The sequence below is a fragment of the Pezoporus flaviventris genome, unplaced genomic scaffold (assembly GCF_033815535.1).
Source record: "Pezoporus flaviventris isolate CSIRO_AGI_PZ_B2104156 unplaced genomic scaffold, CSIRO_AGI_Pfla_v1 ptg000002l, whole genome shotgun sequence".
In the NCBI taxonomy this organism is placed as follows: domain Eukaryota; kingdom Metazoa; phylum Chordata; class Aves; order Psittaciformes; family Psittacidae; genus Pezoporus; species Pezoporus flaviventris.
Window position 1 is genome coordinate 26,058 of NW_026892550.1, and position 26,610 is coordinate 52,667.

The 26,610-nt window shown below is 46.7% G+C and overlaps 1 protein-coding gene across 2 annotated transcripts; it reads left to right on the top strand.

Annotated features, from left to right (window-relative positions):
- The first annotated feature begins 526 nt into the window (after positions 1 to 526).
- Positions 527 to 24,843, top strand: LOC133275917 (spermine oxidase-like). Of its 2 annotated transcripts, none has more exons than XM_061466219.1 (6): positions 527 to 758; positions 5,717 to 5,943; positions 14,509 to 14,682; positions 17,889 to 18,612; positions 23,571 to 23,731; positions 24,460 to 24,843. In XM_061466219.1, the coding sequence occupies exons 1-6, from the start codon at positions 551 to 553 to the stop codon at positions 24,595 to 24,597; spliced, it is 1,632 nt and encodes a 543-aa protein (XP_061322203.1). In that variant the 5' UTR covers positions 527 to 550; the 3' UTR covers positions 24,598 to 24,843. The 2 variants fall into 2 exon arrangements, with proteins under 2 accessions (XP_061322203.1, XP_061322212.1); XM_061466228.1 differs by having other exon boundaries at positions 17,889 to 18,588.
- Positions 24,844 to 26,610: the final 1,767 nt, after the last annotated feature.

Genomic DNA, 26,610 nt, shown 5'->3' on the forward strand with positions numbered 1-26,610 from the left:
GGCTTTCATCAGTTGAAACATTTCTATCTGTACCATTTCTATAATGGCTGGTTTGATCTCTGATCTCCGTGCTTTGAGCTAAATCCTCTTTACCTAGTCCCCTAGTTATCTGATCTGCAGCTTATGCTTTGTGGTTGCCACAGAGGCAAAGTGAAGCTTCATCTCTGTGTTGTGGGACTTGTCAGCACTGGGCATGAGGTTTGCTTTGTCTTTGTCTTTACCACAAAATTGCCACTTTTGGAGGTTATATAAAGAGATGGGAGGTAGAAAATCCTTTGACTTCTCCTCAAATAGTCTACATGGTACAAGAGGGTGGGGATGTCTGGAGCCTCCAGTGCTGTTGCTCCAGTCTAAAATGTTGGTGCATCCCTATTTGACCTCAGTTATCCTTACACATCCCACTTTGACGGCTGGGTTTAATTCACACGTTCCCTTTCTTTTCTGCTCCTCTTCTTTGATTTTGAACTGCAGAGGAGAAGTTTTTTGCCCTGAACAAAGCCCTCGTGTGCTTCTTCCCCTTCAGGTTCCTTAGAAAGAGAGCTTGGACGGCATGCAAAGTTGTGACATATCTGCAGACAGCACGGATGATCCTCTCAGTAGTGGCCTACGGAGAAAGCGACAGCCTCGAATAGTGATCATTGGTGCTGGGCTTGCAGGCCTCTCAGCAGCCAAAGCGCTCCTGGAAAGCGGCTTCACGGATGTAACTGTCCTTGAGGCGACTGACCGCATCGGAGGCCGCGTGCAGAGTGTGAAACTTGGTAAGAGCAGCCTTCGGGGAGCCCTTGGGGGGGGTTTGCTTTGCTCTGCTCACAGGGTTTAGTGCTGTCATGAGGTTAAACTCACTTTAGCAGTGTGCTTTTCCGGCCAGAAGAAGGTTGGTTGAGGTGGGATGTTGGTGCTTTTGGAGGTGGGTGGTGAATCTGAGCCGTGCATCTCTTTGGAGGTTTGTGCATCCCTTCAGTTTGTGCATCTTTTTGGAGGGAGGGCTGCTCCAGACCCTGTGAAATAAAGCTGTCAGTGACTTATCACTGGTATAGGGAGTGCTCTGTTTAACAGGGCTGTGATTAACTGTATTGAGGGAGTTTTCACCAATGGTTTTGAGCTTGACTTGATGAAGAGCCATCAGTGAATCTGGCTGGGGAAGGGCTGGTTCTCTGTGACTTCTGTCACTTCCACAGGAGCAAGCTCCAGCCTATTCTGTTTCACAAATAGCCCCATTCATTTCCCTAGGACTAATATAGTGTGTAGGGCACCACCCACTGTGAATCAGGCTGCTGGAAAAACCTCTTCAATGTACCCTTTCATCCTGATTTGCAGCTTTCCTACTTCTGGAGCTTCCTTTCTCGGCATGTAATAAAGGTGCAGACACTGGATGTTTTAATCCAGCATCAGTTGGGTTTGTCAAATCTCTAAATGCAAAACTGCTGGGACAAAAGTTGTACTCGGGGAGACTTTCCGTGCTATCTAGAAGGGTCTTGCCTGTCTCTTCTCTGCAGGAGGCAAAAAGCTCTTCACTTCTACTGAGTTGCCTTCCTGATTTCAATTACCTAGTTCTGTTTCTGATCCCACTCTCTGTGTTGTTAACTCTGGCCTCTTGCTGCCCTTCTTTCTATTTATGTGTAGGTGCTTGCATCACTGACCCTGTTTTACTCGGTAATAAACAGCTGTGTCCTATGAACTTGCAGAAGGGAAATGAATGTGAAGGCAGTCGGACAAATCTAACCTCCAGGGTTGGAATAGGGCACTCTCCATGCTGCCGAGACTTGGCATAGAGGTTGGAATGGGAAGTGTGTCCTTTACTCACAATACTCTGGATTAAAAATATCCTGGATCGTGTCTGCAGGAGGAGGGAAGTGTTGAAGACCGGGAATCTTGAGGCAGGAATAAATCGTGTTGTCAGTGCACTTGTGGAAATAGTGGTGTTGTAGTGGTATTGAGACCAATTCTCTCACCTTTGCACACCCTCACGTGTAACTCATGTCTTTGCTGGGAGCATACCTCCTGTTTGTTAACTAATACGAGGCAAGAGCAGCCTGGTGGAGATCTGGCAGTTTGTAGATGCGATTTGCAGAGCAAAGGACTGGAATCCAAAGTCTTGATCTTTTAATGTCTTTCCCATCTGTCTTATCCCCTACAAACTGTCAGTGACACTGTGGGTATGGACTGCAGTTCTCTCCCGAGGTGGTTCTGTGTTATGGCCCCTTGAGTGCTTCGCAGCTTCATGTGTCCTTCAGTTAAACAGTCTTGAAGCTGTGGTGGGTGGTGATCTACACAAGCAGCATAGACTCAGAACTTCCTTGTTCCCTGGTGCAAGGGCAAAAAGGGCAGCATGGTCCTGTGCTGTGTTCTCTTCTGTGCTACCTGCTCATTTCTCACAACTGGCTCAAGCTTACAAAATCCTTTTATAGAAGTGGTTCTTCCAGGTCTTCAGCATAGGACCATTTGGATCTGTTTGTCTGGGGTACTAGAATCCCAGGTTGGAAAAAACCTCAAGGATCATCTGGTCCAACCTTTTTAGGCAAAGCATGACCTAGACCAGATGTCCCAGCACCCTGTCCAGCCCAGTCTTAACAGTGTCCAATGCTGGGGAGTCACCACTTCCCTGGGGAGATGATTCCAATGACTGATTGTTCTCATTGGGAAAAAATATTCCTCTTGGTTCCAGTTGCAGTCTCCCCAGCAGTAATTTGTGCCCATCACCCCTTGTCCTTTCCATGGGACTCCGTGTAGAAAGGGATTCTCCATCTTTGTAGCCACCCTTTAAGTACTGGAGCATGATGACAAGGTCTCCATGAGCCTTCTCTTCTCCAGGCTGAACAAACCCAGCCTCTGTAAATGTCATTTGGAATCATAGAACAGTTAGGGTTGGAAAGGACTTCAAGATCATCCAGTTCCAACCCCCAAACGTTAAACTTAAATGTTAAACATTTAAACGTTAAACTTTTCTGGCCATTCCCCCGTTTGCACACTTGACTAAAGAACTGATTTAAATCTTCAACAGAGCTATGGTAGCACCTTCTCGGGGTTGTATCTTGACATTTCCGCTCTCACTGAGCCATGCTATGTCTTGCAAGGAACAGGAGTTCACCTCAGCTGCACAGAGCATCTATCTCCTTGTGCTGCCAGCCCAGTCGTGGCAGCATTGGTTTAGGGGAGGCAGAGCCCTGGTGCAAACCCCATTAGTTATGAGACTCATAGAATCACAGGATGGTTTAGGTTGGAAAGGACCTTAAAGCTCCTCCAGTTCCAACTGGATCCATTCAGCACAGGGGAATTTTCGAGTTTTGCTTCATCATTTCTAGCTCAGGTGAGGCAGAGGGTTCGTGTGTTTGTGGGTTCTAAGTGTATTTCTTGTACATGAGATAGAACACCTGTATCCATGGTATTTCATGACAGGATGCTCAAGGATTAGTCAGGGCTGCAAAGTGAAATGGGAAAATTCCCAAGTCCTGATACACAATCTCTGTGTTCCTTTGGAAAACTGCTGGCATGGTATATTGTTGTGTGAGGATTAATAGGAAAACTGCCTGTTTTGTGTGAGGATTAATAGGAAGCAGGGTTTTTTCCTTTCCTTGTGGTATTGAAAGATTCATTGGAAGTAGATTTGCATTGAGACCAAAGCCTTTTAAGGCCCTGAAACTAAATTAGTTATCTCTATTTTAAAAGATGTTATTTAGTTTTACACTTCAATAATTCAGCGTGTAACTTACACCGGGTCCAAGTGGCTTATCTGCTTGCTAGCAACGATAGTGAGCTTCTAAGTCTCGCAGCTAAGAATGACTATTCCTAATTTATTGCTATTTGCTTGTATTCCTCACTGAAAACAGGAGAACTCTGAACGCAGCATGGTTGTTACCAAGCACCAAGACAGTGAGAGGAAGATTTCTTACTTCCAAAGCTCAGGTGCCCCATAGATAAAGAGAAGGAGAGCAAGCTGACATAAAGCAGCATTGCTGCTGCTGATCTGGCATGTGAGGACTCGCAGGAGGATTGCATTAACAAGTGGCTGCCAAATGCAGTATTTATGAGCTCTCTACCTTTGGCTGCCAGGGCACAGCAGTTGTTTCCACTGGGCTGGGTGCTGTGGGAGTGTAGTGGAGTTTGTGGTACCTTAAATGCTCACACTCGATGCTGTTTGCTCTGAAGCACATGCTTTGTTTTAGGGACACGTAGAAATCTTGTGCTCCCCTGACCTATGATGCATATTTTGAAGGGAGATCAGTGTGTTCCTTAATGGGGAGGTGGTTGCGTGCTTGAAAAACAAGACACATGGAGCTTCCCTTGGAGGCAATATCTTAGAGCAGCATTTCCTGGAGCTCTCACCCATTACTTAACTGCATTACAGCAGAGTGCTGCAGTGTCATTCTGCCTGAGCATGTATTTACATGTTAAGCAGTATGTGATGACTGGTAACTGCATGATCCTTTCTTCATCGAGCAGGATCCTATTAACTATAATCAGGCATTCACACACATGGGCAGTGAGCGGCACAGCGTGGTGCTGGCTGGGATGCTGGGAGAGCTCAGCTTCGGTAGACTTGAAATCAGCTTTGGAGTTCTGAGAACCTGTAAAACTGTGGGTGGAGGACATGACCCAGGCTTAGTTTTAGCACCTCCTTTGTGCTCCTGAACATGTCCCTGTACAGCCTGGCCTTGGACACTGCCACGGATGGGGCAGCCACAGCTTCTCTGGGCACCCTGTGCCAGTGCCTCAGCAGCTTCACAGGGAGGAGCTTCTGCCTAAGAGCTCAGCTCAGTCTTCCCTCTGGCAAGATAAAGCCATGCCCCTTGTCCTATTCTTACATGCCCAAAGGGAGAGAGTGGGGCTGACCAAACTCCCTGTGTTTTGCAGGCAGAGAGTGTAGGTGATGAAGGCTAAATGCCTTTGGTGTTCATCCTGACAGTGCATCTTTCTAAAGAACCTGATTTAAGTTTTCGAAGGCATAAATAATAAAACAGAACCCATTTACTTATGTGGGGAATGGAAATGCATTTTTGTATTGCCGTTGATCTGAGGTATGCTTGTAAATAACATCCATTTTTAATCACAGGACAAGTTTCAGTGTGCAGGCCAATGATGGGCAACCCAAATTTTCCTACATCTCCCTGCTATAGATGCTTTTCTTCCTGTGTCCTGATATCCATCCCCTCCTCTTGAATACAGTGTGTGGAGTCTTTAGGTACTCTGTTCTTTCCCTACAGCTATAGTATTTATGTAAATATTCTTGTATGTCCTTTTTGCAGCAGTGCAGTGAGGTTTCTTTTCCTTCCCACTAGTACAGGGCTCGTGCTGCAACATGATCAGTTCATCCTCTGCTGTTTGATCATGTTCTAAAGTGCAGGTTTGGAGACGATGACTTAGAAAGGCCAAGTAGCAAGGATAAAGCAGTTAGCAACGTCCATGCTAAGCACTGGCAAGTAGGAGATTCTGGATTCTGCCTTAAGTATCAGAGATGTGTCACTGTGATCTATCTTTATTGAAAACATCCCATCCTTCTAGCACCTTCTAGTATCCTGAAGGAAAGGTGTGAAGAACACTTCATGTTTTAGATATGTCTAGCACGTCTAACAGAGGAAGCTCACTCAAATGATGTTCAAACTTGTGTTGTCCTTGAGCAATCAGTCTGCTGTTGCGCAGGGACATCCAGGGTTGAGTGTGACCAGCTTTCAGGCAGCTGGGCTTCACTAACTGCTTTGCTTGCTTTACTCTCCTGCAGGGCACGCCACTTTTGAACTGGGAGCTACGTGGATTCATGGTTCACATGGAAACCCAGTCTATCATCTAGCAGAAGACAATGGTTTACTTGAAGAGACCACTGATGGCGAGAGGAGTGTTGGCCGGATCAGTCTTTACTCCAAGAATGGGGTGGCTTATCACCTTACCAACAACGGGCAAAGGATCCCGAAAGATGTGGTTGAAGAATTCAGTGATTTATACAACGAGGTTGGTGTTCACCTGCTTTGTCAGGTTGTAGATTTGCCTGAAACAGTAGGAATCCTTGAGAGTTACAACATTCCAGGTACTAGCCAAAGGTAGAAAACCAGCAATGCCTTCAATTCACACTTAGTTTGCTCTCATCTGCTTAACTGTACCCCATTTGGTTGTGATATGGGATTAACTGTTGTTGGGAAGAGCAGTCTTTCCACATTTGTCATCAGTTTAATCACTTCCAACAACTATTGCTGGGGAGATCCAGTCATTTACTCTAGAAAGTTGCTACCCAATTAGAAGAGCAGAGGAGGGATCAACTTACTAAACAAAGTAGAACGCAAAACCTTAGCAACAGCCAGCTAAATATTGTAGCCCTCTGACATGTTATTGATGTTATAAATACCATAGTGTGCTGTGAAGTGTGCCAAAGGCAGTGCTGTGTCAGAGGAATTGCAAGTTTAGTTGCATCAGAAGGAAAGGAACATGTTTTCTGGTAGATTCAGGCCAGTGTGGGCTTCAGTTTAAGGTTATTTTAACATCTTCTGATCAACATTCAGTGACGTCCTCTTCAGTTCAGTGTAGATAAGGGCTTCAGAATGTGACAGAAGAGCCAAATGGAAAAGGAAAACCAAACAAGTACAAGTACAGAGCCTAAAAATACTAAATAGAAGCTGACAATATGGAAATTAAAATGCATGGGGAGTGGAAAGATTAACCTCTGCTCAATATTAGGCAAAAAAGGCCAAATTTACTTTCATGTAGCTTGGCCCTGCTGCTGTCATCCTGGTAGTTCTTTCCGAGGAAACATGGGGTTTCTTACTGATTTAAGTGTTAAACACATATGAAAGGCTGGTATTAGTTCTGTCTGCTTTCACTAGGAAGATTTGGCGTTAGGTAGAGTGGTGGAGAGAGGCTTGCCAAAGTTAATTACAATTAACCTTAGAGCAGCTCCCAGTGCCTAAAGGGGCTACAGGAAAGCTGGAGAGGGGCTCTGGACAAGGGCCTGTAGGGCCAGGCCAAGGGGAATGGCTTGAACCTGCCAGAGGGGAGACTGAGATGAGCTCTTAGGCAGAAGCTCTTCCCTGGGAGGGTGCTGAGGCGCTGGCACAGGCTGCCCAGAGAAGCTGTGGCTGCCCCATCCCTGGCAGTGTTCAAGGCCAGGTTGGACACAGGGGCTTGGAGCAAGCTGCTCTAGTGGAAGGGGTCCCTGCCCGTGGCAGGGGGTGGAACTGGATGAGCTTGAAGGTCCCTTCCAACACAAACCATGCCATGATTCTATGATAACTGTTTCCTACCTTTTATTCATGTCACTTATGAAATACCTGTAGGGGTTCAATGCAGAATGTTTAGTCCTCCAGGTAATGGGATCTGTCAGCTGATTATAATGTTGGTTGGTTATAAAGCAGGTATAAAATAGAACAAAACTCTGTGATTCTCATCATGCTGTAGCCGTGCCTAAAACCTTCAGATTTTCATCTGAGAGTGAACTTGAAATCATAGAATCGTAGAATAGTTAGGGTTGGAACTTCACCAATATCTAATGCTTGGCTAAGCACGCCCTAGATTCAGGTTACTCTTGCATACTTTATGTTTAAAAATATGCCTATGAGCATTTGGAAAGCCACCAAAAAGTCACTGTAGCCTGTGAGGGATTACCAAGAATTGAATAGGGAGCAGAAATGGCTTTTTTGTTTGTTTGAAAAGACTTTTGATGCTGTCCGGGGTCTCTGAACTGGAATCTGTGATGGGATGGCACAAAATTATTCCAGTTTGAGAGAAGGCTTATAGGAATTTCAAAGAAACCTCATTATGGAAGGAATTTAGCAACCCATGGCAGGGAGGGAATTCTTCTTGGACAAAGGTGGAGAGAATTCATCTGAACATCTGACTGAAGACAGAACCAGATAAAGCCAGGGGAGATACAGAATCATAGACACATAGAATACTTAGGGCTGGAACAGACCTTAAGATCATCCAGTTCCAACCCCCCTGCCATGGGCAGGGACACCTCACACTAAACCATGGCACTCAAGGCTCTGTCCAACCTGGCCTTGAACACCAGCAGGGATGGAGCATTCACAGCCTCCCTGGGCAACCCATTCCAGTGCCTCACCACCCTAACAGGAAAGAACTTCTTCCTTATATCCAATCTAAACTTCCCCTGTTTCAGTTTTAACCCGTTACCCCTTGTCCTGTCACTCCAGTCCCTAATGAAGAGTCCCTCCCCACCATCCCTATAGCCCCCCTTCAGGTACTGGAAGGCTGCTCTGAGGTCTCCATGCAGCCTTCTCTTCTCCAGGCTACAGGGAGCAAGATGAACAGCAACTGAGAGTAAAGAGGAGAGAAGGAGTAAGGAAAATACTGCAGTGGGCAGCATTATTTATGTAAGTGGAACACCACCAAGCCGCATGTGCTGCTTGGTGAGCATCCTGCCTCAAAGAGGGTAGGAAAATCTCCAGCAAAGGGAAGGTGTAGAGGCAAGTAGCCTGAAACGGGGACACAAAGATGAGCGCTAAGTAGCTTTGAGATGCAACTGATGTGATAAAGGCTATAACAAGGTGCCCAGTTTTTGAGAAATTATGAATTTGGTAAATCTGCCCTTTCTTTTAAAGCAAGAGAAAAGGGGGGCAGCCAGCGACAAGAGAGAACACCACATTGAAAGTTAATCTTCTTTACGCAGCACACTGTTAGCTTATCATTGGGTGTCTCTATCACTAGGAGATAGAAAAGGCTTTCACATTTGTGGGTTGTAAAGATGTCTGCAGCTACTGTCTGTCATAAAAAATATGTAAGGGACAGCTTAAGCCAAGAAGAGGACATCAGCCAGTTCCTAACTGTAGTTGTTAGGAGGTGCATTCACTGTCTTCCTTCCAAGTGTGCTGGTTGCAAGAGCAGTTGAGCTGCTTGTCCCAGCCTCTTTGGGGTGTCAGATTGGACTGTCTTTATTGATTGAAACAGATGGTGGTAGTTTCTTCCCTGTGCTGCATAAGAAAAGTGGGGATTAAGGTGAGCTACATGATCTCCTGAACATCTCCAGTTCACAAGTACCCATGGGTACTAGTCAGGAGCATGTGCTGCAGGCACATGTGGCTTTGGGGCCATTTTCCTCTGGCATAAAGTGCAGGGAATGTTTCTTTTGACACAGGCTGAGTCTGCCTGGTGCATTTTTGGTTTGTGTTTTGTTGTCTCCCACTTCCCCAGCATTTCTTCTTGCATTTTCATTTGAGTCTATTCCATCATTTCATGTTTCACCCTAGCTGGCAAATGCTCTTTAACTGGTGATGAAATGGGTGCTGGGCAGTAACAGTAGGAGTTTAGTCTTCAGTCTGTTTCTAGCCCCAGTTATTTTGTCACCTGGACACCACCTTCAGTAAGTGCCAAGTGCAGAGGGTCTCCCTTGAGTGTTTCACTTGGGTATGTGAAGTTGCTGATGCGGGAGCCAGGAGAGGTCTCGATGTGTGCTGAGTTTTCCTGGTGTGAAGGGCAGAGCTCCCCGGTACCTCCATCTCTTTGCCTCACTAGTTCATTTGGAGTCCTTGTGCTTTTTCCAGGCACGTGTCCAATCTTTTTTGGCTGCTTCTTCTACTTCAAGTTTGGCTTCTTTTTGTTTGCCGTAGCCTGAATGTTAATAGCTGTAGGGATGCCTCACAGGAGCCTTTATTTGGTTACATGGAAGCTGAGCAGTGTAAGTGTTCAGCTCTGCTTTTCTGTAGCGGGAAGTGCTCTACAAGAGGCTGTTGCACGGCACTGAAGTCAGTCAAGATCTATCAAGAGCTTGTGTATGAGGTGACTATTCCTCCTCCATATGAGAGCACCAGCAAAGTGAGCAGTGCCTGTAAAGAAGGTCTCCAGTCCTGCAGAACTGCTACCTGGGTTTCCAACCACACGTTGGCAAGTGATGCAGTATGAGAAACAGCATCGAGCCTTCTGTTGGCAGGACAGCTCTCCATCCACTGCTGTTTTAAGATGATCCTTAGGCTGTGTGCTGTGTGGGGCTGGCACTGATCAGGGTCCCCATCGGTTCATTTAGTTAGTCTCTCAAAGGAAGGGGGCACCACCACTGGAAGGTTCTACAGTGATGTCCATGCCATGTATTCATAATATTCCCATGCTCCTCATCACTCCTGCTCAGATAACTGGGGGAGTGCCCAGAGAAGCTGTGGCTGCCCCATCCCTGGCAGTGTTCAAAGCCAGGTTGGATGGGGCTTGGAGCAACCTGCTCTAGTGGAACTGGATGAGCCTGCTTACGCCACATCTGCACAACCCCTCAAAGTGATGGAAATGTTATCTTTGAGGGTAGCATCTGCACAGACATCAGTGTCTGTGTGCAGATAACTACTGGGAAAATGTGAATAGGGATGATCCATCTCAGGGTTGCTCTTCTGTCCCTGCTAAGTCCTCATGTCTCCCCCCAAAGAGGTATTTAAAGCCCAGGTATTAGTGAAGTGTGGGAGGGAAGTGGTGAGCTGGATAAGTTAAATGCCGTGAAAAATCCTCCTTCTTTGCCTACCCAGGAATGTCACAGTCCATCAGCCAGCCTGATAACCAAAACCTGCCTATTTTTACTTGGGCTTTCCAGTAAGGATCTGGTCCCTAAAGACCTGCTTCACAGGAACCCTCCCTTGAACAATCAGCTTACTCCTGTGTACTTGCACAGCTTCTGGGGGCAGGGATGCAGCCAAAGCATGACAAAGTTTTCCACCCTTCTCACCCCCACCCTGTGCTGGGCTTTGTGCCATCCCCAATTAAGCTCCAGCGCCTTGTGTTATCATCGAAAGCAGGACCAAAGGGCCACCGAGTGTCACTGTTCCTTCCCTGTCCCTCTATTGCACTGACAGATGTCTGGCCTGGTAACAGCACGGACCTATCTCCAACAGGGCTTTTGTACTGACCAGGGATTAAGTCACTGCAGTTTTTAAGCCAAGTGTGAAAAAGACAATGCTGTGGCTCGTCAGCGGCGCTGACAGGAAGGAGTGTGGATTGGGATGTGCTTTCCTGACCTCCTTCGGTGCTGAGAAACTGCTTTATTTAGATTTGCTTTTCCTAAGAGCCTGCCTCGTCCCATGGTGGAGGAGCACGTATGTAGTAACGGCGTTGTAGGTGAAAGCCTGTAGGTAGCAGAGAGGATAATGCGGGTGGAACCTATGTTCTCTGCAGACAGCCTGGTTGTGGGATGCCCCAGAGTTGGTCAGAAGGAAGATGAAGGATGCGATTAACTCCTTTGAATTCCTGACCTTCAGTCCTATTTCCCAAAAGGACTGTATGTGAACCCTCAGAATTAGGGAAGGAAGTCTGCTTGGAATGAATAGTCATTTGAGATGTTCTGTGTCTTTTGCTTCTGCGGGTAGTTCTTTCAGAGAGGCTTCTAAGGGCAGTTGTTTTGCCCAAACCCAGAGGAGCTTTAGGGTGAGAAGCAGTCAGATCATTGTGCTTGGATGTGTTTGCCAGTGGTGGCAGTTGGGAGGTGATGGAGTCTGTCCTTTTTTTCCTTCCTTCCTTCTTGTGTCAGGTCTGTGATACTAGGAAAGGGAGATGAGTCAGGGCTGTACATGGCACTGGAATGGGTTGCCCAGGGAAGTTGTGAATGCTCCATCCCTGGCAGTGTTGAAGACCAGGTTGGATGAGGCCTTGGGTGCCATGGTTTAGTGTGAGGTGTCCCTGCCCATGGCAGGGGGGTTGGAACTGGATGATGTTCAGGTCCTTTCCAACCCTAACTGTTCTATGATTTTGTGATTCTGTGGTGTAGGTCTCCTTGCTGACGGGCACAGCACTCTCAGTTTGGATGCATGGGTATTTGCAGGGTTAACTGGAAGATCAGCGCCATCTTTCAGGTCATTCTCAATGCTACTTTCAGTAGGATCGTTGAGATAAAGCCCACTTGAACACTCTTGGGATCCCTTCTGTCATCACATCATGATGAGATGATGGAAGGAGAAGGTGTTTTCAGACCTCACAAATGCTGTTTCCAATGACTTCAGAGATGGTCCATAGGCGTGATGAAGGCTTCTGTTATGTGAGCAGTTTCCCACCTAGGGAAGGAAAGTCTAGGTAACCCCAGCTCCAGACAGTGCAATTCTGCTCCTGCTTCATTGGAAACCTACCTTAAATCAAGGCTTCCAGTGAACCTTTCCCACAGTTTCTTACATAGGATGTGTTTGCTCCATATGCATATTAATACATATGGAGTGTCTTTTTGATTCTTTCAGTATGCCAATGTATCTCTTAATGTAGGACTTGCTGTTGTTTCTCCTTCTGCTTCTTGCCTACAACAGCTTTGCCTTCTGTTCCTCATCAGATGGTTCAGCACCCCCAAGAAGAGAAAAAGTAATGAAGTGATAGGGATTCCGAGAGAAAATACTAAATCCTAATGGTGATTATACTTACCTGCTGGCTGATCAATGGGATGACATACAGAGGAAAGGCTTTACCTGATGTTTACAGCATGGATAACTCTGCATTTCTGCTCTTTTCTCTGTTGGGCAATGAGGAATACAGTGGTTAATAAAACCAAAAGGCTCACTCAACCTTTTGCCAAATGGGAGCTGGATTTTAACACAGCTTTGCTTGTCTTGTGAATTTGTTATCTGCTTATAGCATGCAATCAGCTTATGGAAGCTGAACTGCATTGTGCTGACGCAAGGGTCTGTGCGCCTTGTGCCTGCAGCAAGTGGTTTGAGCCTCATAAATTGGTGGGCCTGAGAACTGTGAGATATTAAAATTGCCAAAGAGCCCTTGGCACTGGGGAACAGAGAAGGTTCTATATCCTTTCCTTCCTTTCATGTAGGGCATTGGTCTCCACCTTTCTTGTCTGGAAATCTCCTTGGAAAGGCTGTGTCCCAGTCAGTGTGTGCAGTTCTGTTCACCACGTCTGTTCATTTTCCTTGTGATTATTTACTTGGTTTTGTAGTTTTCCCCTTTTATTTTCATTGTTTCACTTATTTTCTTCTTCAGTTTCCTCTTCATGCCTTACTTGTCCCTTTCTACTCACCTTCCTCCTTCCCTTACAGACCTGTTTCCTCTTACTCCTACCACTGCCATGCATTTTTCCTCAGCACCTCCTTTCCTCATCATCCCTCTCTTTTGCCTCCTCAAATTCACGTTATTGCTAAAACCCAAGAGAAAATCAAGCTTCTGGGGAGCATCAGAACAGGAAGAAACTAACCCATGGTGGATTATCTGTATCAGCAGAGAATGGGAAGCCCTGGGAGCATTTGTAGGAGAGGCTCCCACAGCTTCCTACCAGGCATTTACTTTTGAGTTGAACTCAGTATGCCCAACTAATCTGTCTCCACAAAAAGGATCATAAGCTGTAATCAAACCATCTTTGATAGGAAAAACTCACCAAGCAGGGATATTGCCTCTCTCTTTGTACAGAGTACCGTGCACCCAAGTGCCATGATATAAATGGGAAGTTGACTCATTCTGGTCACTAATGGCATGAGTTGTACTTCTGAGAGGCATCTTTTAAGAGCTTTCCTGTGTTAAAAGATTCCTCAGAGTTTTTCCATGGAAATGAAAGGCCGTGGTTCCATCTCGGGCTCTTCTGGTGATATCACAGGCAGAAACAGTGATTGCTTCAGACAGCCACAAGCAGATGGTCAAGGTGGATGGTGGTTTTCTTGCTTTTGAGTAGCTTTTAGGGTGGAAAACTGGGGTTAAAAATACGTCAGGAAGATCTCCAAAGAGCATTGATTTCTTAGAAGGGGATTTTCCTTGTGGGCCCTTCTCAGAGTGGTGGGGTACGTCATGGTTTTCCATGAATGTATGCCTGTCCCTGTCTTTTACTCAACAAGTAAAACCTGTGTGCATACATCATTCCTTTGCTAAGCCTGTGTGGGTTGCTTCCTAATTTTCAGTGGACAAGAGAAAAGCAGCTATAAAACTGAATTCCTGGTGGGTTCCTGGGCATTATTCCTAAATAATGGAGAGGGTGGAAGGGCTGGTTCCAGGTTAGAGCAGTCAAATGTATGGGCTGGGATTGCATCTGAGGCTTTGAGCTGTGAGAAGAGCTGGTGCTGGTTGCCAGATGCGAGGAAGCACATGGCTCCTACTGCTTGAGTTCAACTCCCAGTAGGCTTTGGATGGAGACTGGTGGCTGTGATACTGTTCAGCAGAGCCCAGAATCACGCAGAGCAAACCCAAAGCTGTTCTGCAGAGGTGCTCTGCAGTCTGAACTTAACTTGCCTTGCAAATGCAGCTGCAGCATCTAAACATTTGGTTGAACAACATGGTTTAGCTACTGGGAATGGAATGAAGGTCTTGGTGTTCTGCAAGTGATAGGATGGACATGCTTGAGTTAAAAAATAACTCATAGTAAGTTAATAGCAACTTAACAATAGTAACTGGGCTATTGCAGGTAAGTAAGGGTGGTTATCTTTGCCTGCAGGGAAATGTTGCTTCCTGCCTTCTTATCACCATAGCTGTGGGTGCAACTTGACATGGTGTTGGGGCAAGAGTGCGCTATTAGAGTTGGTAAGAGGAGGTGACGAATGTGCTGGGTTTGGATGGAGGAAAAAGCATCCTGCTTGGGTTCTGCTGTGAATCACGTTGTCCATTTCTCTGCCCTGTCTCTGGCAGGTCTATAACCTGACTCAGGAGTTCTTCCAACGAGGTAAACCAGTCAACGCTGAGAGCCAGAACAGTGTGGGTGTCTTCACACGGGATGTAGTGCGCAAGCGCGTCAAGGCCGACCCGGATGACACAGAGGCCATCAAGAGGCTGAAACTAGCCATGATCCAGCAGTACCTTAAGGTATGTGTGAGTGCACATTTTGTTTTAACTAAGAACAGACAGTTGTAGAACCTCAGACACCTTGCTAAGCCTTGCCCATCACTGGGGAATCACTTTCGTCTCTTGCAGCTGGGGCAGGTTGTGTTTAGATGGGACAGCTTTTCCTCATGAGGCATATGCAGAGTGTCCTGCAAGAAATAATACCTTTATTCTTTTATCTTCTTACCTTAAACTTCCAGCTTTCTACCTAGAAGGGGCTTTCCTAGGTCCTGTTAAATTTTCTGCTGTGATTTAATGTTTTCTTACTACCTGAAGCTAACTTGACTGTCAGGTTCTTTTAGTAATGTCTTGTGCCTTACACCAGGGACACCGTAATCCTTCCTGAGTGTTTTTCATTCCCTTCCACATCTGTCCATATCTCAGAGGCCAGAAGAAATGTAACTTTGATACTGGTAATTTGCTGAAGGAATCCCTAGAAAGCAGTTTGAAGGTAAAGCAATAAAATCAAAGGTTGATTGTATCAACCCATGTCGTAATCATTTTTCCTCACAGCTTCCCTAGTTCTTTTTATCTCCTTGATGCTTTGGCCTAAATAAGATCTCTGTGGGATGAGGACTTAATGCTCCATCAAGCACTCCACAAGTAAAGTGTAACAGTCATTCCTATTTCAATTATAATGACTTAAAGGTTTATGAAATGAGGCAGGGGAGGGAAGGAGCATGCTGTGATGTGAGGAAGTGTATGATATTCACTACATACAGGTAGGAAGCTGAAATAAAGAGAAAGATCTAAAGATCCTCACAGGGGGTTGTGATAAAGCTGAGATACGAACTCAGGCATCCTGAGTGCTGTTCTGGTATCTCAGTGTCTAACCCAAGAGCTTGGGAGTCTCCACAGCTGCCACATAGACTAGCGATAGTGTTATCCACACCATCAGCATCACCTATGTAGATGATGTTAGTCTGGTATAGCTCTGGTTTTCCTGGTGGTTTCTTCTGTGGTTGCTACAGGTTGCCACAGCCAGAGACTTTTCTGCAGGCCTGGTAAATCCCTTCTCATGTGTAAATACCTGAGAACAACAAAGCTTCTGGTGCTTAAGACTATCAGATTGGAGCTGCTGAGAGCATGAGGATTAACTGGTGTCTCAGGCAAAGTATGGTCTTGGTAGTTCCCTGATTTTCTTCCTGGCTTTTGTCCTTTGTGGTTGAATCAAATAGCGACCACTGTTTGTTGTGTTCAGCATGTGGAGTGTCCTGTTGGAGCATCCAGGCGGGATGAATGGCCTGTTGCAAGACCCAAGGTGCAGGGTTTGTGCTGTGGACCAGCCAAAATGATCTTGGGCGAGTGCTGTGAGTGCTTGCTCAGCCATCAGATGGGGTGCAACCGCAGCAGATTCAGAGAATAGGTCTTCAAGAAGGGATGTGGCCCAAGAGCTGTGCCTGGAGTCAGGGGGCAACAACCAGGAAGGGGCAGCCCCTGTTTGTCAGTACAGTCACAGCCTGTGAACTCCTAGAACAGCTCTGACTTGTTTGCTTAGCCCAGCACAGAGATTCCTGCCCTGCACCAAGACGCCCCACAGGGAGAGGGGTCTAAGCTTGCCAGGCTTCCAAAATGGGGTCATTAAAGTGTGGAAAGGCCTGGAAAACTGGCCAAAGGGGAAGGCAAGGAATTGTAATGTAATGTAATTTAAGACTAAAATGCTTAAAGAATTGGAGCGTGCAAATCATCGTGACTCCAGTGATTTGAAGATTTTAAGATCACTGTGTCCCATGCATCAGTATTATCATTAGAAACTTATCACAGGACAGGCCAAACATCCTGCCTTTGTTCCAGTGATTGTTGGAAGCTGCAGCTATGCCTGATACTCCTACAAACATTGACCAACAAGTCCTGAATCTAAAGCTTTGGTAATCGCATCAAGTGAATCAAACACAGGTCTCTCGTATCTTGGCATTTCCCTTTTCTGTCTCCTTCAGTTCCTTCTCTGTTGAGTCCTCTCGCCTCTGGCAGATTGTTTGCTTGCTGATTGCTATATGACAGCTTGCTGAAAGCTGCAGACAGCAGGAATAGCTGCCAAAAGTTTTCCATGGCTCCTCATGGGAACATTTATTAACATTGGAAAAAGCATCTGATTAACACAGCTCCAGCCTGTGTTGTAGGAGCACCAAGAGGCCAGTCTCCAGCCAGTGAAGGGGGGTTTAGATGATAGAAACCAGTCAGAGCTTTAACCACAAATCATGCAGAAGCAAAGATGTCATCTCTGAACTCTGGATGATGCAACCTTGGCCAGTGCAACTGAAGCTGATGCAGCTTCTTACCATGACAAAATGCTTTCTCTGGTTGGAAAGAAGGCTGAGGATTGATTGTGTAAGGTCCTATGGCCAAACACTCCTTTAGTAGCAAAAATAATCATAGAATCATAGAATAGTTAGGGTTAGAAAGGACCTTAAGATCATCCAGTTCCAACCCCCTGCTATGGGGAGGGACACCTCACACTAAACCATATCACCCAAGACTCCATCCAACCTGGCCTTGAACACTGCCAGAGATGGAGCATTCACAGCCTCCCTGGGCAACCCATTCCAGTGCCTCACCACCCTAACAGGAAAGAATTTCTTCCTTATATCCAATCTAAACTTCCCCCGTTTAAGTTTTAACCCGTTCCCCCTTGTCCTATCACTACAGTCCCTCCCCAGCATCCCTATGGCCCCCCTTCAGGTACTGGGAGGCTGCTCTGAGGTCTCCATGCAGCCTTCTCTTCTCCAGGCTGAACAGCCCCAACTTTCTCAGCCTGTCTTCATATAGGAGCTGCTCCAGCCCCTGATCATCCTCGTGGCCTCCTCTGGACTTGTTCCAACAGTTCCATGTCCTCTTTATGTTGAGGACCCCAGAACTGCACACAATGCTCCAAGTGAGGTCTCATGAAAGCTGAGTAGAGGGGGAGGATCACCTCCTTCAACCTGCTGGTCACGCTCCTTTTGATGCAGCCCAGGATACAGTTGCTTTCTGGGCTGAAAGCTCACACTGCTGGCTCCTTTTCATTTTCTCATCAACCAGCACCCCCAAGTCCTTCTCCGCAGGGCTGCTCTGAATCTCTTCTCTTCATAATGTGGAGTAAGAGTGGGATTCAGGACTCCCAGCAGCAGCTCTGTGTTCCTTGTGATGCTGTGCTGAGGCAAAATGAGTTGCTCTGTGGCAACGTTGCTTTTGTGTTGCTTTTCCCTCAGGTAGAGAGTTGCGAGAGCAGCTCCCACAGCATGGATGAAGTGTCACTCAGTGAATTTGGGGAATGGACCGAAATCCCTGGAGCTCATCACATCATTCCTTGTGGTTTCATTAAAATCGTGGAGCTCCTGGCCCGCTCCATCCCCGAGTCTGTCATTCAGCTCCGCAAGCCGGTCAAGTGCATCCACTGGAACCAGTCGGTCAGCAAGGAGATCGAGAGGGTGGCTGACCACAACAGTGACCTCCCCGAGGAGGACAAGGGCTCCAATGTCTTCGTAGAGTGCGAGGACTGTGAGTTCATCCCAGCTGACCACGTCATTGTGACCGTGTCCCTGGGAGTCTTGAAGAAGCGCCATGAAAGCCTGTTCCATCCCCGCTTGCCAGAGGAGAAGGTGATGGCCATTGAGAAACTGGGAATCAATACGACTGACAAGATATTCCTGGAGTTTGAAGAGCCTTTCTGGAGCTCTGAATGCAACAGCATCCAGTTTGTCTGGGAAGATGAGGCAGAGAGTGAGAGCTTGACTTACCCTGAGGAGCTGTGGTACAAGAAGATCTGCAGCTTCGATGTACTCTACCCACCGGAGAGGTATGGCCATGTCCTGAGTGGCTGGATCTGTGGAGAGGAGGCACTCATCATGGAGAAATGTGATGATGAAACTGTGGCAGAAACCTGCACCGAAATGCTACGTAAATTCACAGGTCAGCCATGCTCTGGTTCCTGTGGTGAGTGGAGAGGGGAGGGAGATGGGGCCGGGGTGTTGAATAGCCGCTAGGAAGGAAATGCATGCAAGTCATTTTTAGTTCTTTGGCATTCTGTATCCCTTTGAATGGGCTGTGTTTGTTGCTTCCAGCATCCCTCCTGCTTGGGTGTGCCTGAAAGCTATTTATAGAGGGGCTGATAACCAGCTCAGGAAGTGGGGGGCAGAAGTGCTTGAGGATTCCACATCCTCTGCTCTATTTAATCACAAGTAACTCTTCAGCAGCTGGAGCTGTCAGGCTCAGTACTCCTGAGGGCTGATCTCAGGGGTGGAAAGCAGCACTTTCAGAGCCAGTGGAGTTGAACTAACTTAGATCAGCTGAGATGTGGTGGTTGAATCACATCCCCGACTTCCGTTGAACCCGAGGCTATATGGAAATCTCTCTGGCCTAATTCTCAAAGAATCCATTGATCTTAAGAGTTCCCACATTCTGGTTACCTCATTTAAACCTTCTGGACTTTACAGGTTTCACATTCACTGGGCATGCATCACATTAAGGGCAGCAGTTGGAGCAAGGCAGATCTTAGGTGTCTTGCACTGAGAAAATCTAAGATGAAATCACTAAAAGTTGTAATGCTGGGCCTTAGTTTGCCTCCAGTCACTGCCCTAGAGTTGCACATCTTCCCATGGAAAGGGGTTTTTGTATCTATGGAGTCTTTGAGATCCCCTTATGGAAGGCACTGTACAAGCACAACTGTCAGGTAGCAATGCTGAAAGAAACAGTGGTTGACTCAGCCTGGAAATAAGGACTTTGAACTTGCACATAGTTATAAGCAATTATAAGAGCAGCATCATCCTAGACTAGATGTATTTGAAGCTATTCTAGAGACGAGTCCTGTGATTAAGCTATTTATATCTGCCTGCTGCCTCGTGCTAAACAAATCTCGACACTCAGTGGGTTTCCAGCCTTACTTCTTGTCCACTGAAGAAGTTTGCCTTCACAAGTGTATCTTTCCCCTGTCCTTACAGACCATTTGCTGAATGCAACGTGAAGATCTAGAGAAGGGGCTTTGGAAGCTAAGGACCACCTACGTGGTTGGCTACTGCCAACAAAGGTTTTATTACTCCCTTCAAAATCCATAGGATAGGCACTAGGTTCAGAAGCCTCAGTGCAGTGACATAAACTGAATCGTGTTTCCGCTTATTCAGTGTTGGATGATGAACCTGTGGCTGTCCTGCAGCTCACAGACAAGTAGAATGAAACAGTGAATACTGGATTGGGGCAGCTTGTTTGTTTTCAGTGGTGTTTGGTGTCCCTACGTCACGTTGCACTGTCCGTACATAGCTCTTTCCTCCTGACCTCAGCAGCCCAGCTGCTTCACACAAGCAGAACAGGAGGCTCCTCTCTTCAAGGCCAAGTTGTTCCAGTGCTGACGTCTCTCAGAATGTATAAACAACTTGGTTTGTGCAGCTCTTCTTGCTCAAGACCTTTGTTTTTTTAAGCCATCTTGATTCATTAGTGGGAATTTGGCTCTTTGGGTCTTTCTGTGGCAGATGGAACATAATCTCCTTCTTCCTTTTTGGGCTCCTTCATTATTGTTATTGTTTGCATGTGTTGGATGTTCCTCTCTTCCTCTGAGGATGGAAATCTGTTGGCACTGGGTCATGGGTATGTGCTGCAGTTGCTGTTCCAGCTGATGCTGCACCTGATCACTGTCCATCAGACTCAGCAACACTATGGGCTCTGCCTCAGCCCTCTGCTAATCCTGGTTATCTAACCCCAGGGAATTCTACGCTGAACTTCCCAAGGCCTTGCCCTGCAGAAATCATTTTGTACATAAGCGGAGACGTGGCCCCGAAACTGCGAGAAAAAAACCTGTTCTTGGAGCAGCCATTACACAACACGTTCCACTTTCTGCCCCCCCAAACTTGCTAGTTTATAGAAAACCTTTCCATAGATCTTCCAGGATGGCCTTGCTAAGGTGCTTGGGTTTATCCTGTTGCCCTTGCTCCTGTTTTCCCTAGCAGGCTCACAGAAGAAGCAATACGTGGCTAACCTGGGCCAAGTGCCAGGCAGGCTGAAAGAACAGAAGCTTTCCATGCACCTAATGTCTTCTCCACTCATCTGTTTCATTGGGAGTGGGAGAGTGGGTTAATCCAGCCAGGGGATGGCTGGGGGGGGACACAAAGCAATCTTCTGTCTTCAAACCCAGCTTTTGAAGCATTTCCCAGTACCCAACTTCATGTAGGTTCTGTTGGGAAACCAGTCCTTAGAACCTAGGGTTCTAAGCTGACTGGAAAGACTCTTCCATAAGGCAGTTTGGATCTTCCACACCTCGCTTGGTGCTCTGTGACATCTTCTGAAGCAGCTTTTTCTATGAAGTCTAAAGAGAGCCTCATATTCAGTAATGAAAGCAGGTAGTATGAACCTTTTAGTGTTCACTTTGCCTTTTGTAGCTTCAGTGTTCTGCATCTAAAGTCCCCCAGGTTCTTATTTCTTCTTCTTCTATTAAAGAATTAATTCATTACCAGGTGGGATCCCATCTGCAGCTCTGTTCTTCTAGTCCATTGCTCATGGAGGCCTTTGCTCTGGCCTCAGAAGATGTTAAATCCTATGTGAAATCCATTCTTTAGACTCCCACTGAGAGGTGACTTACATTTCACTCACAGGTCAGTGCTGTGGATCTGGCTTTGCTGTGGAGAGCTCTGAGGATTGTTCTAACCTAAGGACCATTGACAACAGCTGCTTTTCACAACTGAAAAGTGGTGTCTTCTAAATCTGATCAAATGGGCTGGCTGTGCACAATTACAAGCCTTGCTCTGCTCTCTTTGTTGGCTGAGCTCAAGTGTTAGGAGGCAGTAGTTGTCCTCCCCATACCCCAGCTATTTCTCTGGAGGGGAATGGCTCTCTATTAGGTCCTGCATCACATCTACCAGCCCCATGGGATGCCTGGGGTACCCTAATGTCTCTAGTGGCTGGAGACTCTAATGTGTGTGTAGTACCACAGATCTCTCTTTGCCTGGATGGGATCTTAGATACCCTGCTCTCAGGTAGGCAGCTGGATTCGGGTGTCTAATTTAGATCTGTGAGCTGATTTTATTGTAGATAGATATGAAGGATAGCTGGATTTATACAACTGTTGATTGGGTAATGACTCCACAAACCCCTTTTGTTAACAAATACCAGTCTTTTAGCAGATCTGTGGCCTTACAGGCTGACAAGCCCTCATCTCATTGCTTGTAACACCGTGAGTTCCTAATGTTAATCCCCTTTTTATCAACATCTTGTTGTCTCCTGTATTGAAAATCTTCAGGGTTCCTTGACACAGGAACATGAGAACAGGCACCAGCCACGGAAGAGGCCCCACCAGCCCACTGCAGAGACTTCTTTTATGTGCAAAGACATCATTGTGCGGTTGGTTTTGTGTCATGCGATGCGATGTGATGGATGACTGCTCCATCCCTGGTTGGTGCTGTGTTATCTGACAGCTTTCATGGTGTGTTCTCCTGGGCTTTCCCACAGCCCTTCAAACTAAAACGTGATAACTTACTTCCTTGCCATATCTGAGAGCTCCTTGTTCTCACACTCCCTTGGGCTTTTCACTTCCACCCTAGGCTTTGAAGATCCTTGCAGGAGCGTATTTAGAGCCTTTGTTATGCTAAGTTGTTATTCCTGAAACAGCATTCAGTTGTAGGATGTGTTTTGTTTGCAGGGTGTATTTATTTGCTGCTCTGTGCCACTGCTGTTTTGAGCTGGGGTTAGTGGTTACACAGTGTTCACAGTGTTGTTTGAGTCATCCAGGTGCCTTTGCTCTGCTTCAGCCTTGGACTTCATAGTTGTGGTTGAGACAGGATGTTCCTGAAAGCAATAGCTGACCCAGAGGAGTAACCTGCTCCTGGTTTGAAGGAATTGAAGGCATGACTAAATAATTGTGGAGTAGAAGTAAGTGATGTAGTGCCTGACGAGTCTTTACAGTTGGGTGTCTCCCTCTCCAAGCTGTGAGGGAATTTGGATCATCTTCATAGAGTGCTGAAGGGTTACAGTCAGGCCCTGAAGCTGGCACATGGGCTGTGCAAGATGCAGACACTTCTCAGTACTCTTGTTTCTTGTGCTGACAGTCTCTTACAGACTTAGAATCACAGTCATTTAGGTTGGAAAAGGCCTTGAAGATCGTCGAGTCCAACCATTACCCCAACACTGCCAAGGCCACCACTAAACCATGTCCCAGAGCACCACATCTTCACGTCTTCTAAGTACCTCATCTTCATGTCTTCTAAGGAGCTCCAGGGACGGTGACTCCACCACTGCCCTGGGCAGCCTGTTCCAATGCTTGACAACCCTGTCAGTGAAGAAGACTTAGGCTCGACCCAAGTAGCTGAACCTTGCCTGGATATGTGAGGTTGCCCCTGTACTCTTTAGGATGGGGACAGCAGCCCTACCACTGGTGCACTCCAGTGCTGCTCACCTCTAGGTCCTCCATCCTCTTAGCAGTGGAAATCCTACAGCAATCTTGAAATCCCCCTTCTAGCCTCAAAAGCCTTATTTCTGTGCCATGGGCATTGCACAGAATGGGTTTGTTGGATTTTAGGTTTGTTTGGGGGGCTAGTGGGTAGCAATTGGAGTGAATAATACAGGTTCTGAGAACTTCCTGACACATTTTCCTGTCCCCCTGCATAATGAGGATTTGCCTTCTAACACCCCTTATCTCTGTTCCTCTTTGGAGGCACACTTCACACCAGGCTAATGATCTTCCCCACAGTGGAAGACAGCAGCTAAGGTTAAAGGGATGCTGTTTCTGTTGTATAGATCCTCAGTAATAGGAAAGAGTTGTGGTTTAGAGCCTTTTCCCTGTAGCCTGCGGGCTCTGCTAGGTTGTATTCTCAATAAACCAGGCTGAAATCATGCCACCCCCACCTTGCAGAGGCATTGCTGTGTTTTCTGCTGGACATGGTCTTATTTCTTGTCTTCTGCTTTCCACCCAGGAAATCCAAACATTCCGAAACCTCGCCGGATCCTGCGGTCCTCCTGGGGCAGCAATCCCTACTTCCGGGGATCCTACTCTTACACCCAAGTTGGGTCTAGTGGGGCTGATGTAGAGAAACTTGCTAAACCACTGCCTTACGCTGAAAGCTCCAAAACTACTGTAAGTATGGCCCAAATCAGCTCTGTGGCAATAAGGGTAACATGGTGTTGGGTGGTGGGTTCTCAGGGAGGGAGGGCAAAAGAGACAATCTGTGGTTAGGCCTCCAATAATGTGTTTTCCAGGTTTTGTAATATCTGGACAAATGATGTGTGTAGGATTTTACCTCTTCAATTGTTTGGAATGCCAACATCTCAGGGATCCCTGTTTCTCTGATGTTATCAAGAGCTGCTCATCCATGTGGCTTTGGAATCTTTGTGATCTCTGCATTTAATAACCATTAGCCTGTAGGGCCAGGCCAAGGGGAATGGCTTGAACCTGCCAGAGGGGAGACTGAGATGAGCTCTTAGGCAGAAGCTCTTCCCTGTGAGGGTGCTGAGGCGCTGGCACAGGGTGCCCAGAGAAGCTGTGGCTGCCCCATCCCTGGCAGTGTTCAAGGCCAGGTTGGACACAGGGGCTTGGAGCAAGCTGCTCTAGTGGAAGGGGTCCCTGCCCGTGGCAGGGGTTGGAGCTGGAGGAGCTTTAAGCTCTCTTCCGACCCAAAGTGTTCTGTGTTCTATGACACAGGTAGAGGTGCGCTGTGCTCTTAGTGCACCACGTTGAGATGTCAGGAGCCAGCGCTCTAAAACACCGCCGTCAGCTCATGGGGACGTGGGAGGAGACAAAGTTTTGTCTCCTTTTAGCTTTCCCATGGGCACTGCTGAGCTTTCTGCTTCTCTTCCCCTCTGCAGCCAATGCAGGTGATGTTTTCAGGGGAGGCCACTCACAGGAAGTACTATTCCACTACCCACGGTGCTGTGCTTTCTGGGCAGAGAGAGGCCGCTCACCTCATCGAGATGTACCAGGACCTCCTGCAGTGCCAGAGCTGAAAAGCCCCATGTTTGTGACCACTGCCACCACCACCACCTCCCAGTCCCTTGTGCAGGTGTGGAGGGATTCCTTTTTAATTTCAGTAGAACAGTCTTTATCTTTTTCTATTAAAGTCCTATCTGTTTAAAGAGTTAGTCATCAATAGCTTCATTTCTGTGTGCTCTGTTGTTAACAGGGAAGGGTGCTCCTTTTGTCTGGTAAACTGTTTCTTTGTCATTTGAATTCTAACTTCACTTTTGGTGCCTATCCTAGTTCATGTTTTGTTTTCTTTCTGTATTGTAAGTGCCTTCTATACTAAAATAAATGTTGTCATAAAAACTCTGGGTGCTTTGGTACTTCCTGGACCCTTCACTCAGTGACTTGCAACTCTTTCACCCATTATAACAACAGGGATTTTCTCCCTTCCTAGAACATTTGGAATAGGAGAATCTTAAGGTAAATGTGGGTACTCAGTGTTCACACCAAGAATTCTGCCTTAAAGCCACAGTCATTTCCCTTGTCCAGATCCTCCCAGAAACGTGTCTCACGCTATCTTTAACTCTGTGTGTCACCTGCCTGTCAGCTCCTGTGGGCCTTAGCGCTTCAGGAAGTCTGCTTATGATTTCATGGAGGAATTTATCTTCCCTCTGGGCTCTCTCAATCCATGGGAGGTTGTCAAAGGAATCACAGCGCTGCAAAGCAGAGAGATAAAACAGCCTTGATGAAAGCAGCACTGGAAACTGTCCCTGTCTGGTCTGGGGTAGTATCTTGGATTTGAAGGGAGTGCCCCAGTCACTCCTGCTTTTTAAAGCTTGGTTTGGGTCACAGCATGGTTTGGATGTGTGGGAATTAAGCTTCTTTAAGGAAGCTAAGCCAGGAGAGCTTCTCTGGGAGCTGGTGCGGTCTCTGAAGAGAACATCAAATTCCAACCATCCTTCAGCCACAGCCACATTGTGGAAGGAGTGTTCATGTCTATGCACAAGATCGAAGTGCAAAATAAAGCCCCAAACTGCCTTGGTAATGCAGGTAGAGCTGTAGTGGACTCTACACTGGAATTGGGGCAGCTAATCCACGTGGAGAAAGCATGCAGAGTGATGTGGGAGTGTGGGCAAGAAGGAGAATCATGAAGCAGCCTTCTTGAACTGCCTCTGTGATGAAACTCCATCTTTTGGACATCAGGACCCAAAACAGGTGAGGTTTTCACCCCCTGCTTCCAGAAAAGAAGGTCCAACATCACCACTGATATTGAAGAGTTTCCACAGGGAGATCAAAACCATTCCCATTAATAAGGAATTCTGAAGGAATGTGAAAGCTGGACTCAGTCATACTACCTGTGAGTAAAAAGTACGTTTCCATGGAGCCTACCTGTAGTACCTGACATGGCCTTCAGTTGAAACTGCCTAAATGCAGGTATCCCTCTTTTATTCTTAGTCCAGATAGAAACCGTGTTGTCCCTGAAGAGTTGAGAGCTTAGGATACAGCTTGGAAAGCTCAGTTTCCCTGTGGGATGCTGCATCTCACACTAAAAGGATTTCTACTTTGTCTGGGGGGAGGTAACACCCCAGAACCTCTCATACACGCTGTGTATCCCAGTGTCCCTTCCTTTATGTCCAAATTGGGCCTAGATATGTATAAATGTGCTTGGTTTATCAGCAAGGTTCGTTCTTACGTTAAGCTATTTCTGCAGTAAAGGGTAAGGCTGGGGGACACTGAAGGCTCATTGAGTTGGTGTCCTTGCTTCCTTTGCTTGGGTGGAAGCAGCTTCTCATCCATGTTTTGGGCGTATTCAGTGCTGACGAACCACAAGAGGACTAAACACCAGTGCCAAGGGTAAGGAATACTTGTCAAGGTCTGTTCATGAGCCTTCCAGCTTCTCCTTGTGTGAACTGGAGAGCACATCTTCATCTGAAGAGCATCTCTGGCAGTGACACCACTTGCAATGGCTGAGAACTGCTTGAAAATGCCTTCGGAGTTGCTTGAAGAAGTGGCTAGGAATAAAATGGATGAAAAAGGGGAAATTAACAGGAAAAATC